This window comes from Rhinopithecus roxellana, chromosome 11, assembly GCF_007565055.1.
Source record: "Rhinopithecus roxellana isolate Shanxi Qingling chromosome 11, ASM756505v1, whole genome shotgun sequence".
NCBI classification, from domain to species: domain Eukaryota; kingdom Metazoa; phylum Chordata; class Mammalia; order Primates; family Cercopithecidae; genus Rhinopithecus; species Rhinopithecus roxellana.
This window is the reverse complement of record NC_044559.1, coordinates 132215932-132230743: the sequence shown is the minus strand read 5'-3', so window position 1 is coordinate 132230743 and position 14812 is coordinate 132215932. Positions and strand designations below refer to the sequence as shown.

Sequence of the window (14812 nt, the reverse complement as noted above, 5' to 3'; positions counted from 1 at the left end):
AAAAAATTGCCATTTGGTAAATACTATGGTAGTAACTGTTTCAGGCAAGAATCACCAATGGGTGCTAAAATTAGGTGGCAAAAGTATAAAGAAACAGGATATTTGCATAGCTTATAACATTACAGCAGAGAAACTTTGCAGGCACCAACTTAAATGATCAAACTTAATTATCACCAGTAATGGAATAAGTCAACAATAAGTGTCTCCTGATATGATGCACTGGGGGCACAAAATCATTTCCGTGGTACTCTTGCCAAAAAGGCATGACCTGGATTTAACCATGAGAAAATATCAGACAAACCCAAATTAAGAAATATTTTACAAAATAACTGACAGTGTTCTTCAAAAGCATCAAGGGCATGAACAACAAAGACTGAGGAACTATTTCAGATTAAAGGAGACTTAAGAGACATGACAATAAATACAACACTGCATTCTGGATTTGATCCTGAACCAGAAAAAGGACATCATTGAGACAACTGGTGAAACTGAAATAAAGTCCATAGGTTGGGTAACAGTACTATATCAATGTTATTTGCTGATTTTGATTGTTGTATTGTGCTTATGTAGGAAGTTAACATTTGGAGAATGTGAGTACAGGGTATATACGAATTATTTGTACTATTTGCAAGCCTAAAATTATGTCAAAATTAAAAGATAAAACAATTTAAAATACAAAGCTATGAAATAACTCAATAGTTTTCCCCTATTTTTTATTTTTTACAGATAGGGTCTCACTCTGTTGTTCAGGTTGGAGTGCAGTGGCACAAACATAGCTCGCAGTAACCTTGAATTCCTGAGCTCAAGCAATCCTCCTGTCTCAGGCTCCTGAATAGCTAGCACTACATGCGTGTGCCCAGCTAATTTCTTACTTTTGTAGAGATGGGGGTCTTGCTGTGTTGCCCAGGCTGGTATCGAATTCCTGGCCTCAAGTGATCCCCCTGCCTTGGCCTCCCAAAGTACTGGAATTACAGGTGTGCGCCCAGCCCAGAACAATTCAAGAAGTTTCTTTGGGTATTCAAGTCACGGCTTAAGAGGAATGGGATGAAGATGATGCTCCACTATTTTTTAAAAATATTTTAATTGTAACAACACATTTCTTGTATGTCTGAATGTTGACCTAAAATAAAGATTACTGTTGTAAAATAAGTGTTTTCACCACAGAAAACACACACACACAATTCAGTATCTCCAAAATATTATCATTTAAACATGCAATCAATACCATTTCAAAATAAAAGGTGATTCAACTGCTTTTTAGACAACTGAAACTGTATTTAAAGTTATACACATTGAGGGAGGGATTGCATTGGGGAGTTATACATGATATAAATGATGAATTGATGGGTGCTGACGAGTTGATGGGTGCAGCACACCAACATGGCATAAGTATACATATGTAACAAACCTGCACGTTATGCACATGTACCCTAGAACTTAAAGTATAATAAAAAAAAAAAAAAAAAAAAGTTATACACATTGAATACAGCAGTACGCCAGCACTTGTAGGGGCAAACTGAGGAGACAAGAACAAGCCCCATCTTTCAGCAGCTTTTCAAGATAACACTTTTATGGGTCAATAGCTCCTCCCACTCACATATATTTTTACTCCAACATTTTCTTCTACCAGTAAGCCTTAGCATCCATCCTCTACTAGTTTCCAAGCTAGGGCTGTAAGCAGAGAACTAACAAATATACCTATAGTGGTTTTAATAGAAAGCTAAAATTATTCTACTTGTAGCAAATATTCAAGTATAAAGAATTTGTATGAGCCTTCATGTCTCAAGAAATTAAGTTTCCTTTGATGTAACCACTGTCACTAAAATCCTAAACAGGACAGAAGCCATTGTTTCTAATACACTGGACTAGATAAACTAACGCTCACTGTGTATCGTTTGATGATTCTCATTTTCTGTGATTCTCTTCTGTAAAAAAAATATATATATATATACACACACACACACATATTGATTTCATATTTCATCTGTGGGGGAAAATTTTTTTGATGTATTCTCTGTTGAAAGTCTAAGTTTGAGGTAAATTTTCAAGAATACTGTCATCTTCCAGGCATTAAACTGAATTCAAACAAAAGAAATCAGGATCTGGGCTGGGTGCAGTGGTTCATGCCTGTAATCCTAGCATTTAGGGAGGTCGAGGCAGGTGGATCACAAAGTCAAGAGATTGAGACCATCCTGGCCAACATGGTGAAACCTGTCTCTACTAAAAATACAAAAATTAGCTGGGCGTGGTGGTGCACACCTGTAGTCCCAGCTACTCAGGAGGCTGAGGCAGGAGAATCACTTGAACCCGGGAGGCGGAGGTTGCAGTGACTCGAGATCGCGCCGCTGCACTCCAGCCTGGCAACAGAGCAAGACTCTGTCTCAAAAAAATAATAACAATAAAAGAGAAATCAGGATCTGTGTTCTTGAGGTTAAAACTCTAGGGGAGAGTTCTCAGCACAATCCGCTACCAGAAGTTCCAACATTTGCCATTCTTTCTTAATGCCCATTTGATTCCAATCTTCTTGCTGAAAAACCATCATAGAGCTGGGTACAGTGGCTCACACCTGCAACTCCAGCCATTTTGGGAGGCTGAGGCAGGAGGATCGCTTGAGCCCAGGAGTTCAAGACCAGCCTGGGCAACACAGCAAAACCTTCATCTCTACCAAAAATGAAAAAATTAGGTGGTGCACAACTGTAGTCCCAGTTACTCAGGAGGCTGAAGCAGAAGGATCACTTGAGCCCAGCATTTCGAGGCTGCAGTGAGCTTTGATCATGTCACTGTACTCTAGCCTGACCTGAGCAGCAGAGGCCCTGTCTCAAAAATGAACAAACAAATGAAACAACAACAATCAACAACAAGACTATCACAGAATTAGAGAACTGGATCAATCAGGAGGGATAAACTGGCCCAACTTCCCATCTAAGACAAAAAGTTTTTTACACCTTCCTTGATACACACAGACACATCCATACTCACATCAACCAAAATCTGCCTGTGGACTTTCAGTGACAAGAAGCTCACCCCTCACAGGGTAGCCTATTTCACTTCCATCTTAAAGTTCTTCCAAAATCTAACACTCTGCATTCTGTTAACTTCTACCTACTGGTTTTAGTTCCAGCTTAAGGTGGTAATTGTTACATAAAATAAGTTGCATACGAGACTAACGAAGAAAAGAGAGAAGAATCAAACAGATGCAATAAAAAATGATAAAGGGGATATCACCACCGATCCCACAGAGATACAAACTACCATCAGAGAATACTATAAACACCTCTATGCAAATAAACTAGAAAATCTAGAAGAAATGGATAATTTCCTAGACACATACACCCTCCCAAGGCTATACCAGGAAGAAGCTGAATCCCTGAATAGATCAATAGCAGGCTCTGAAATTCAGGCAATAATTAAGAGCCTACTAACCAAAAAAAGTCCAGGACCAGATGGATTCACAGCCAAATTCTAACAGAGGTACAAAGAGGAGCTGGTATCATTCCTTCTGAAACTATTCCAGTCAATAGAAAAAGAGGGAATCCTCCCTAACTCATTTTATGAGGCCAGCATCATCTTGATACCAAAGCCTGGCAGACACACAACTAAAAAAGAGAATTTTAGACCAATATCCCTGATGAACATCGATGCAAAAATCCTCAATAAAATACTGGCAAACCAAATCCAGCAGCACATCAAAAGCTTATCCACCACGATCGAGTGGGCTTCATCCCTGGGATGCAAGGCTGGTTCAACATATGTAAATCAATAAACGTAATCCATCATATAAACAGAACCAAAGACAAAAACCACATGATTATCTCAATAGATGCAAAAAAGGCCTTCGACAAAATTCAACAGCCCTTCAGGCTAAAAACTCTCAATAAATTAGGTATTGATGGGACATATCTCAAAATAATAAGAGCTATTTACGACAAACCCACAGTCAATATCATACTGAATGGGCAAAAACTGGAAGCATTCCCTTTGAAAACTGGCACAAGACAGGGACGCCCTCTCTTACCACTCCTATTCAACATAGTGTTGGAAGTTCTGGCCAGGGCAATCAGGCAGGAGAAAAAAATAAAGGGTATTCAATTAGGAAAAGAGGAAGTCAAATTGTCCCTGTTTGCAGATGACATGATTGTATCTTTAGAATACCCCATCGTCTCAGCCCAAAATCTCAAGTTGATAAGCAACTTCAGCAAAAGTCTCAGGATACAAAATCCATGTGCAAAAATCACAAGCATTCCTATCCACCAATAACAGACAAACAGAGCCAAATAATGAGGGAACTCCCATTCACAATTGCTTCAAAGAGAATAAAATACCTAGGAATCCAACTTATAAGGGACGTGAAGGACCTCTTCAAGAAGAATTACAAACCACTGCTCAACGAAATAAAAGAGGAAACAAACAAATGGAAGAACATTCCACGCTCATGGATAGTAAGAATCAATATCGTGAAAATGGCCATACTGCCCAAGGTAATCTATAGATTCAATGCCATCCCCATCAAGCTACCAATGAGTTGCTTCACAGAATTGGAAAAAACTACTTTAAAGTTCATATGGAACCAAAAAAGAGCCTGCATGGCCAAGATAATCCTAAGCCAAAAGAACAAAGCTGGAGGCATCACGTTACCTGACTTTAAAGGCTACTACAAGGCTACAGTAACCAAAACAGCATGGTACTGGTACCAAAACAGAGATATAGACCAATGGAACAGAACACAGGCCTCAGAAATAATACCAAACATCTACAACTGTCTGATCTTTGACAAACCTGACAAAAACAAGAAATGGGGAAAGGATTCCCTATTTAATAAATGCTGCTGGGAAAATTGGCTAGCCATATGTGGAAAGCTGAAACTGGATCCCTTTCTTACACCTTAGACAAAAATTAATTCAAGATGGATTAAAGACTTAAATGTCAGACCTAAAACCATAAAAACCCTAGAAGAATACCTAAGCAGTATTATTCAGGACATAGGCATGGGCAAGGACTTCATGTCTAAAACACCAAAAGCAATGGCAACAAAAGCCAAAATTGAGAAATGGGATCTAATTAAACTAAAGAGCTTCTGCACAGCAAAAGAAACTGCCATCAGAGTGAACAGACAACCTATAGAATGGGAGAAAATTTTTGCAATCTACTCATCTCACAAAGGGCTAATACCCAGAATCTACAAAGAACTTAACAAATTTACAAGAAAAAATCAAACAACCCCATCAAAAAGTGGGCGAAGAATATGAACAGACATTTCTTAAAAGAAGACATTTATGGAGCCAACAGACACATGAAAAAATGCTCATCACTGACCATCAGAGAAATGCAAATCAAAACTACAATGAGATACCATCTCACACCAGTTAGAATGGTAGTCATTAAAGTCAGGAAACCACAGGTGCTGGAAAGGATGTGGAGAAACAGGAACACTTTTATACTGTTGGTGGGACTGTAAATTAGTTCAACCATTGTGGAAGACAGTGTGGTGATTCCTCAAGGATCTAGAACTAGAAACACCATTTAACCCAGCAATCCCATTACCGGGTATATACCCAAAGGATTATAAATCATGCTGCTATAAAGACACATGCACATGTATGTTTACTGTGGCACTATTCACAATAGCAAAGACTTGGAACCAACCCAAATGTCCATCAATGATAGACTGGATTAAGAAAATGTGGCACATATACACCATGGAATACTATGCAGCCATAAAAAAGGATGAGTTCATGTCTTTTGTAGGGGCATGGATGAAATTGGAAACCATCATTCTGAGCAAACTATCGCAAGGTCAAAAAACCAAACACTGCATGGTCTCACTCACAGGTGGGAACTGAACAATGAGAACACTTGGTCACAGGATTGGGGAATATCACACACTGGGGACTTTCGTGGGGTTGGGGGAGGGGGGAGGGATAGCATTAGTAGACAAACCTAATGTAAATGATGAGTTAATGGGTGCAGCACACCAACATGGCACATGTATACATATGTAACAAACCTGCACGTTATGCACATGTACCCTAGAACTTAAAGTATAATAACAATAAAAAAAAAGTTTCATACATACATGTGCTTTAAGTGTTTTATGTTTAAAAATCATTCATATTCAGTCATAAAATGATTTCCCTAAAATTACAAGCATGCTTAAACTACAATCAAAATTTCCATAACAAAAGTGATTACAGGTTTATAATATGATTGGCAAACAACTTCAACAATGAAAAAAAGGACTGAAAGCAACTTACATGACTGTATTAGCAAAGCACCTTTGTATAAGAGAGAGACCACTGGTCTAGAAGGCAGAAGATATAGACTAGAATCTTCTCAGCTTTTTCCTTCACTAGTTTTGTGGCCCTAGACAAGTTTCTCAACCTCTCTGGAGCTCACATACCTCAAAGTGAGCTAAAAAAATCACTAAGGTGTTCCTCTTCCAATACTAGAATCTTTCTCTTACCCTAGCCTAAAACAAGCTTAAAAATGCTAGATATTCATGAATATCCAATATAGAAATTAATAAGAAAATCAAAATAAAAGTAAGCATAAAAGTATGCTGCTTATTATGTTCCTAGTAACTTGCATAGGCTATAAAAAAATTAACAAGGCAATTTAAGAATAAAATTTGGAATTAAAATAAGAAGCCAGGCCATGTGCAGTGGCCCATGCCTGCAATCCCAGCACTTGTGGGAGGCTGAGGCAGGTGGATCACCTGAGGTCAAGAGTTTGCGACCAGCCTGGCCAACATGGTGAAACCTCGTCTCTACAAAAATTACAAAAAATGTGCCAGGTGTGGTGGCGTGCACCTGTAATCCCAGTTACTCCAGAGGCTGAGGCAGGAAAATCACTTGAACCTGGGAGGTGGAGGTTGCAGTGAGCTGAGGTTGTGCCACTGCACTCCAGCCTGGGCGACAAGAGTGAAACTCTGTCTCAAAAATAAATAAATAAATAAAAAAGCAGCAGCCATACATAGTAGGGCAAATATTTAATATATGGGAAACTCTGCAGCTACTGAGAAAATCCATTCAACAGACTAACTGGCTACCATGTCTAAAGCCCTACCAACCATTACAGGAACATAAAGATAAAATAGATACAGTTGAGCCCTTAAGGAAGTAGTGAGAGACAAGTACATGAGAATCAGAAACAAAGGCACACATAGAAAGGACCTAGTGATTAGTGAACATCAGAAAACCTTACTCACTTCACTGCTATAATCCAAAGAAACAGGAGAGAAAACAGGATAGGAAGGAAAAGATTCTGTATTGATCTGAAAAAAGAGTGAAAAGTTATAAAGGTAAAAATGGGAAACAAAACCACCCTACATAAATCACTGTCAGAAATACCAATCTCCAGCCACCCAAATTCATAGGTATAACTGCTGGTAAGGGCAGGGAAAAGGAAAAAGAACTAAAACCAAGAGTCCAGGTGAATTTCTACGATAAAGTTGTGAGAATCATTACCTATGAGATTGGACCTATGCTTGTCTTCTCAAAGTCATCAGGACACTATTAACGCAGATGGACCAAAGAAAGTATGGAGTCTATTAGAAGCAAAGACTTTAGTCTGCCATTACAATAATGGGCCATTTCTTCTGACCCATGGAAACCTCAGCAAAGGGAAGGTTCCTTCTTTATCTAGCTACCTAGACTGAGCTTAAAAGGTAGGAACAAAATACCTGACTAGGGTAAGTAGGTTGTCCTCCAGGATACTGAGAAGGCATCTGTCCTCCAGGAAAGCCACCTATATGTTAAAAATAATAATAATACAAAAACAGGTCTTGTATGTTTTAATTTTTCAAAACAGCATTGATGACTGTGAATATGGAAACATATAAGAACATTTACACTATGATATTCATGAGGATGATTTTAAAAAATATAATTTACTGAATCTAAAACCAACTTTGGTCATAAGAACCTTTTTAATATTCCATGTTCTACAAAAGATCCTCACAAATAATACTTTTTTCACACTTGAACCAGATTAAATTCTGATTCCATCTGGAATGGTTGTCATAATATAGTTCTGGGGGTGGTTTCACTAGTGGTACAGGAGTGGGCAGAGAAGTTCCTGAAGGCTTCCTTTTTGGCTTTGGGATAGATTTTTTTAATAGAAAAAGTGTAACTTTATCTCTATTTTACTGATTAAACTTTTCCATCAATGTAATACATTTCATAAAACCATTATGTTTAAAATTATTTATGGAAATACATAAACATTTATTGCAGATTATCTCAAATAAAAACTAAGTTCTCTCAATGGCGATTTTAAAATTCAAAATATCATGATACTGTTTTGTCTGGACAGCTGGTACCTACTAGGTAGTGGGACCTGTGCTGGACCACCTCCATAAGATTGTGAAGGTGGCTGTGGGTAGCCAGAAAAGCCTGCTCCACCCGGTGGGACTCCAAATCCTTGGCCTGGAGGAACTAGAGAAAAGAACAGGTCAATAAACTATAGTACAGTTCTCATGACTGCAGAAAAAACCTTAGAAAAATGTCTATTGTTAAAAGTGGAAAAAATATGCTATTAATGCTATAATAGCAGTCCCTTTTCATCTAGATTCAAAACTTCAAATTATCCAGTAAAAAACAAGCTTTTAAATTTTTATCTTATTTATTTACTTTTATTTTTGAGACAGAGTCTCACTCTGTTGCCCAGGCTGGAGTTTAGTGGCACAATACCGGCTCACTGCAAACTCTACCTACCAGGTCCAAGTGATTTTCCTGCCTCAGCCTCCCAGGTAGCTGGGATTACAGGCATGCGCCACCACACCCAGCTAATTTTCATATTTTTAGTCAGATGGGTTTCACCATGTTGGCCAAGCTGGTCTCAAACTCCTGGTTTCAAGTGATCCAACCACCTCAGCCTCCCAAAGTGTTGGGATTACAGGCGTGAGCCACCGCACCCAGCCAAAATTTTACTTTATTATTCTTCCTTACTAACTTAAAATACAAAAATGCTGGCCGGGCGCGGTGGCTCAAGCCTGTAATCCCAGCACTTTGGGAGGCCGAGACGGGCGGATCACGAGGTCAGGAGATCGAGACCATCCTGGCTAACACAGTGAAACCCCGTCTCTACTAAAAATACAAAAACTAGCCGGGCGAGGTGGCGGGCGCCTGTAGTCCCAGCTACTCGGGAGGCTGAGGCGGGAGAATGGCGCAAACCCGGGAGGCGGAGCTTGCAGTGAGCTGAGATCGGGCCACTGCACTCCAGTCCGGGCGACAGAGCGAGACTCCGCCTCAAAAAAAAAAAAAAAAAAAAAAAAAAAAAAAAAAAAATGCTAAGGATTTTTTGTTGTTTTTTGGGGGTCTTTTTTACCTTTGAATAAAGCTGACCTAAAGGTCACAGTCTTGCTAATTGAAATGTCTTAATCAGGTCTTAAGACTACAAACAAGCAAAGTGTTACATATTGATCCTTTATTGCCATGAAATTTATTCCAAGTCCCTTCACAGTGGAATTTTTGAAACTGCTCCCAGCTTTCATGCCCCCAGAGAATCTTCATCCCTCCATCTTGCCAGCTAGGTCAGAGTGACCTGACCTCACACAAAACAAGCAGGAATGAAGAGGATAAAGGGAGAAGGAAAAAGTGCTACAGCAATCCCAATCATTACTAATTACGCAACCCATAACTCACCTCCGGGATAGGATGGAGCTCCCCCTGGCTGTGGGACACCAGGATAGCCTCCAGGGGCTGGATAACCTCCAGGCGCAGGGTAGCCTCCAGCTCCTGGGTAGCCACTACTTGGCACTTGTGGGTAGGCACCTCCCCCCATTGGAGGAAAGCCACTAGGATAAGGATACTGACCAGAAGGGGGAAAAGATGACTCCTGACCTGCAGGCTGAAAAATCAGAATAATTTTTAAACAAATGTGATCATAGAGAACTATGACCCATCTAAAAATAAGGAACAAACAGAGGTTATTATTAAGGTCTAGCTCATTCTTTCACTTTTTAAAAGTCTCATTAGAAATCCTGGAATCTTATACTAGTTTATCAGCATACCAGTTTGTAAGGACACTTGTTTGTCAGAATTCAGTTAAATTTAATTCTACTTGAGTCAGGCAAGAGGGGTCTGCTTCTCTATCTGGGAGTCAGAACAGGGTTCTTTCCAAACCTCAAGGTTTTAAGAAAAAAAAAATAAAAAACCTCATTAGTTCCTTCATTTTCCCAGCATCTACAAATATAAGAAAAATCCTCCTCTATACCCTAAACAGAGGAATTTGAGGCTCTTTTGCAACACATCTGGATCTGTTACATAATATTTAAACATGAAAAAGGTAACCTGTATATCACATCACACACAGGATCTGACATTTTGGACCTCACAGTCCAGTGCAGTAATACGTAGAGAGGCAGAGATTGTTGCATATTCACTGAACTCTTTCTCCCCAGGCCACAAAGCTATACAGACTACATTTCCCAGACCCCCTTGCAGTTAGGTCGGACCACATGAATGAGTATCAGTGAATGAACATAGACAGAAGTGACATATACCACTTTCTAAATCTGTCCCCTAAAAACCTCTGGCAAATCCTCCATGTTCTCTCTCTTCCTTTATCTGCCACCCATAAGCAGAGGATCCAGCAGAGGACTTCAAAGTGCTAGAGGATGGTAGGTAGGATCAGAATAAGGAAGGAGCCTGGAAACCCAAAACACTGCATGAAACAAAGCCTTGTCCCACCCACCCCCTATTCACCACTGACTTCCAGGAGACTGAAGAAAGAAATACATTTTTTTTTTTCATTGTGTTAAGTCACTGAGATTCGGGAGTTGTCAGTTTTAGCAATTAGCCTACGCTGACTGAAATAGTTACTAAAGGCCTGTTTAATACATAGGGACTTGGGAACATATCCATAATTCTCATCTCTCCTGTGATAAATTCACAAGAGCTATATAATCACTTTGCATAAGGATAAACATATTATCACAAACTTGTATAGACACCTCTTCCTATTCTCCCAGGGTTAGATAGCAGCCCCACAGTTATGAGTATAAAACTGAAATGTGGGCTGGGCTAAGTGGCTCATGCCTGTAATCCCAGCACTTTGGAAGGCCGAGGTGGGCGGATCATGAGGTCAGGAAATCGAGGCCATCCTGGCCAACATGGTGAAACCCCATCTCTACTAAAAATACAAAAACTAGCTGGGCGTGGTGGCATGTACCTGTAATCCCAGCTACTTGGGAGGCTGAGGCAGGAGAACCGCTTGAACCCTGGGAGGCGGAGGTTGCAGTGCGTTGAGATCTCACCACTGCGCTCCAGCCTGGTGACAGAGCGAGACTCTGTTTCAAAAAAAAGAAAAACAAAAAACCGAAATGTGGCCGGGCGCAATGGCTCACGCCTAAAATCCCAGCACTTTGGGAGGCCGAGGTGGGCAGATCATTTGAGGTCAGGAGTTTGAGACCAGCCTGGCCAACATGGTGAAACCCCGTCTCTACTAAAAATATAAAAATCAGCTGGCCATGGTGGTGGGCACCTGTAATCCCAGCTACTCGGGAGGCTGAGGCAGGAGAATCACTTGAACCCAGTAGGCATAAGTTGCAGTGAGCTGAGATCACACCACTGCACTACAGCTTGGGCACAGAGCGAGACTCTGTCTCAAAGACAAAAAACAAAACGAAACAAAAAAACTGAAATGCACAATTCTTACTTACGGCTCAGCTCTTAGTCCTCAGAGTAGTATAGATATCAACAAGGTGGAACTTAGTAGCACGTTTATAAAACGTACTCCAAGTCTAAGAACTATAAATCCACTGCAATTTATCTCTGGGTCAAGCCAAGCCATTAATTATTTTAAACATTCTAACACAACGGTTAAGAAGCAGTGATACTATGACTAAAGGGTATTAAAAAAAAAAAAAAAGAACCAGTGATTCATGGGATGGATTTTGCTTACATCCATGTTTTATTGGCTCATACAGCAGTTAACATTTTTTAAAACTAACTCCTAAGTTTTGAAACTGTGGACAATTTCATATAGAACCCAAGTTCTGGCTTTACTTGAAAGTCTGGAGTATCTAGCAAAGCTAAGTGTGCCTCCCTCCATGGCTACACAGGGCTGGTGCTAAGCACCTGCCAGCTTTCAATAGACAAAGCAAGACCTCTCTAGTCCCCCACACAACTACCTTCGCTCACTTGTTCTACTCAGTACCTGTGAGCATCTGAATTTACGACCCCTGCTCTAGCATATCAGTAAGATCTGACATGGCCAGTACCAAACAACACCTATTTTAAGGATGTGAGGTATTAAGTAGCAATACTTACAGGATATCCAGGGAAAGGTGGGTAGCCTGTTGGGGGATAGCCTGGGTATGACATTCTGTAACAACAATAAAAAAGGTCTTCTGTAAGTTTTTTTTTTTTTTTTTTTTTTGAGACGGTGTCTTGCTCTGTCACCAGGCTAGAGTGCAGTGGCATGATCTCGGCTCACTGCAACCTCTGCCTCCCAGGTTCAAGCGATTCTCCTACCTCAGCCTCCCAAGTAGCTGGGACTACAGGTGCACACCACCACGTCCAGCTAATTTTTGTATTTTTAGTAGAGATGGAGTTTCACCACGTTGGCCAGGATGGTCTCAATCCCTTGACCTGGTGATCCACCCACCTCGGCCTCCCAAAGTGCTGGGATTACAGGTGTGAGCCACCGTGCCCGGCCTGTAATTTCTTATAATGGTTAAGGCCTTTGAAAACATATAGATATATACACACACACACAGGGTTTTATGCAAAATATTTCTCTTTTCAAAAGTCTGGCATAAAATTAAAATGTGGATATTAGGGATATAAGCAAAGCTTATTAAAGGCTTATTTCATTATTCACACCAATGGAATCAGTACAGCCTAGCAAAGGTTCCAACTTTGTCATGACATATAATTTTTGTCACATCTCAATTCTACTACTACTATTATTTATGAACTATTCTTCTTCTCTCTTTCTTCTTTTTTTTTTTTTGGAGATGGAATCTTGCCCTGTTGCCCAGGCTGGAGTGTAGTGGCGTGATCTCAGCTCACTGCAACCTCTGCCTCCGGGGTTCAAGTGATTCTCCTGCCTCACCCTCCGAGTAGCTGGGATTACAGGTGTCTGCCACCATGCTCAGCTACTTTTTTGTATTTTTAGTAGAGATGGGTTTCACCATGTTGGCCAGGCTGGTCTTGAATGCCTAACCTCAGGTGATCCACCCACTTCAGACTCCCAAAGTGCTGGGATTACAGGCCAACTCACCCGGCCAAGGCTTCACCTTGGAAGCAGAAAGCAGTCCTCACCAGATGCCAGCACCTCGATCTTGGACTCCCCAGCCTCCAGAACCACACCCAGCCAATCTATTTTTCTTTAAGCCAATTTTTTACTTCCGTTTATTTTTAAAGTATGCTTATTATCAGCACACTTTTAAATATCACCATACTTTTAAATGGAAAACTTCTAAATGGAAAACTTCCAGTAGTTTTCTTACCACAAATAGAAGGTAATATTAAAATAAACACTTAGCTATTAAAATAAAAAGTCCTTTCTAGGTGCCACAGAAATCCCCTCATATGGTGATATAACCACATTATGGGAAACAACAGTACAATGGTTAGGAGTTAACATTCTGGAGTCACATATACATGGATTAAACTCTAGCTTTCTTTTTTAAACTTTTTATTTTTGAGACAAGGTGTTGCTCTGTCACCCAGGCTGGAGTATAGCAGTGCAATCACAGCTTGCTGCAGCCTCGACCTCCTGGGCTCAAGTGATCCTCCCACCTCAACACCCCCTGCCGTAGCTGGGACCACAGGTGCGCACCACCATGCCTGGTAAATTTTTGTATTTTTTTGTAGAGATGGGGTTTCACCATATTGCCCAGGCTGGTCTTGAACTCAAGTGATCTGCCTGCCTCAGCTTCTCAAAGTGCTGGGATTACAGGCATGAGCCACAGAGCCCAGCCCCAAATTACTGTTTTAATGACACTTTGAAAATTATTCCTGTGTAGTTACGCTATCAATTTGACACATATTAGGTCCATTTGTTTCATTTTGCTTTTGACTTTTAAGGTTTTAAAATTTTTTGATTTAGTTTTATAATTATATAAAACATTTTCTGGATTCTAAAGTCAAATCTACAAAACAAGATATGTTCAGAAACCTGTTAACTTCTAACCCTGTCCCTTACTATCTCCTACACATGATTACTTTTACAGTTTATCTACCTGTCTTTAAGTACATAAGCTGATATGTCTATATTTGTATCCCCATTCCATTCTTACATAAAACATACTGTTTCTTTTTCTTTTTTTTTTTTTTTGAGACTCACTCTGTCACCCAGGCTGGAGTACAGTGGCATGATCTCAACTCATTGCAACCTCCATCCCTTGGGTTCAAGCGATTCTCCTGCGTCAGCCTCCCGAGTAGCTGGGATTACAGGCGACTGCCACCGCGCCCAGCTACTTTTTGTATTTTTAGTAGAGATGGGGTTTCACCATCTTGGCCAGGCTGGTCTTGAACTACTAACCTGGTGATCCACCCGCCTCGGCCTCCCAAAGTGCTAGGATTACAGGCATGAGCCACCGCTCTTGGCCCATACTCTGTTACTTTACTGGCTTTTTTCTCTTATTATGGCCACCATCTATAGTCTTCAATCCTTTTTAAAAACAACAACATAGGCCAGGCACAGTGGCTCATGCCTGTAAATCCCAGCACTTTGGAAGGCTGAAGCAGTAGAATCTCTTGCGGCCAGGAGTTTGAGATCAGCCTGGGCAAAAAAGAGAGACCTCATCTCTACAAAAAGTAAAATAATTAGCCAGGCATGGTGGTATGCACCTGTAGTGCCAGCT

The 14812-nt window shown here is 40.4% G+C and overlaps 1 protein-coding gene across 2 annotated transcripts in view; it reads right to left on the bottom strand.

Moving 5' to 3' along the window:
* Nucleotides 1-14812, bottom strand: part of ANXA7 (annexin A7) — a 40903-nt gene that overhangs the window by 13206 nt on the left and 12885 nt on the right. The window contains exons 2-6 of one of the 2 annotated variants that reach the window (XM_010373091.2): nt 12270-12324; nt 9642-9846; nt 8322-8432; nt 7679-7743; nt 7205-7270 (exon numbers count right to left, since the gene is read on the bottom strand). In XM_010373091.2, coding sequence (XP_010371393.1) covers nt 7205-7270; nt 7679-7743; nt 8322-8432; nt 9642-9846; nt 12270-12323 — 501 coding nt within the window. In that variant the 5' untranslated portion in view covers nt 12324. The remainder of the gene's footprint in view (nt 1-7204; nt 7271-7678; nt 7744-8321; nt 8433-9641; nt 9847-12269; nt 12325-14812) is intronic. The other variant, XM_010373092.2, reaches the window with a different exon arrangement.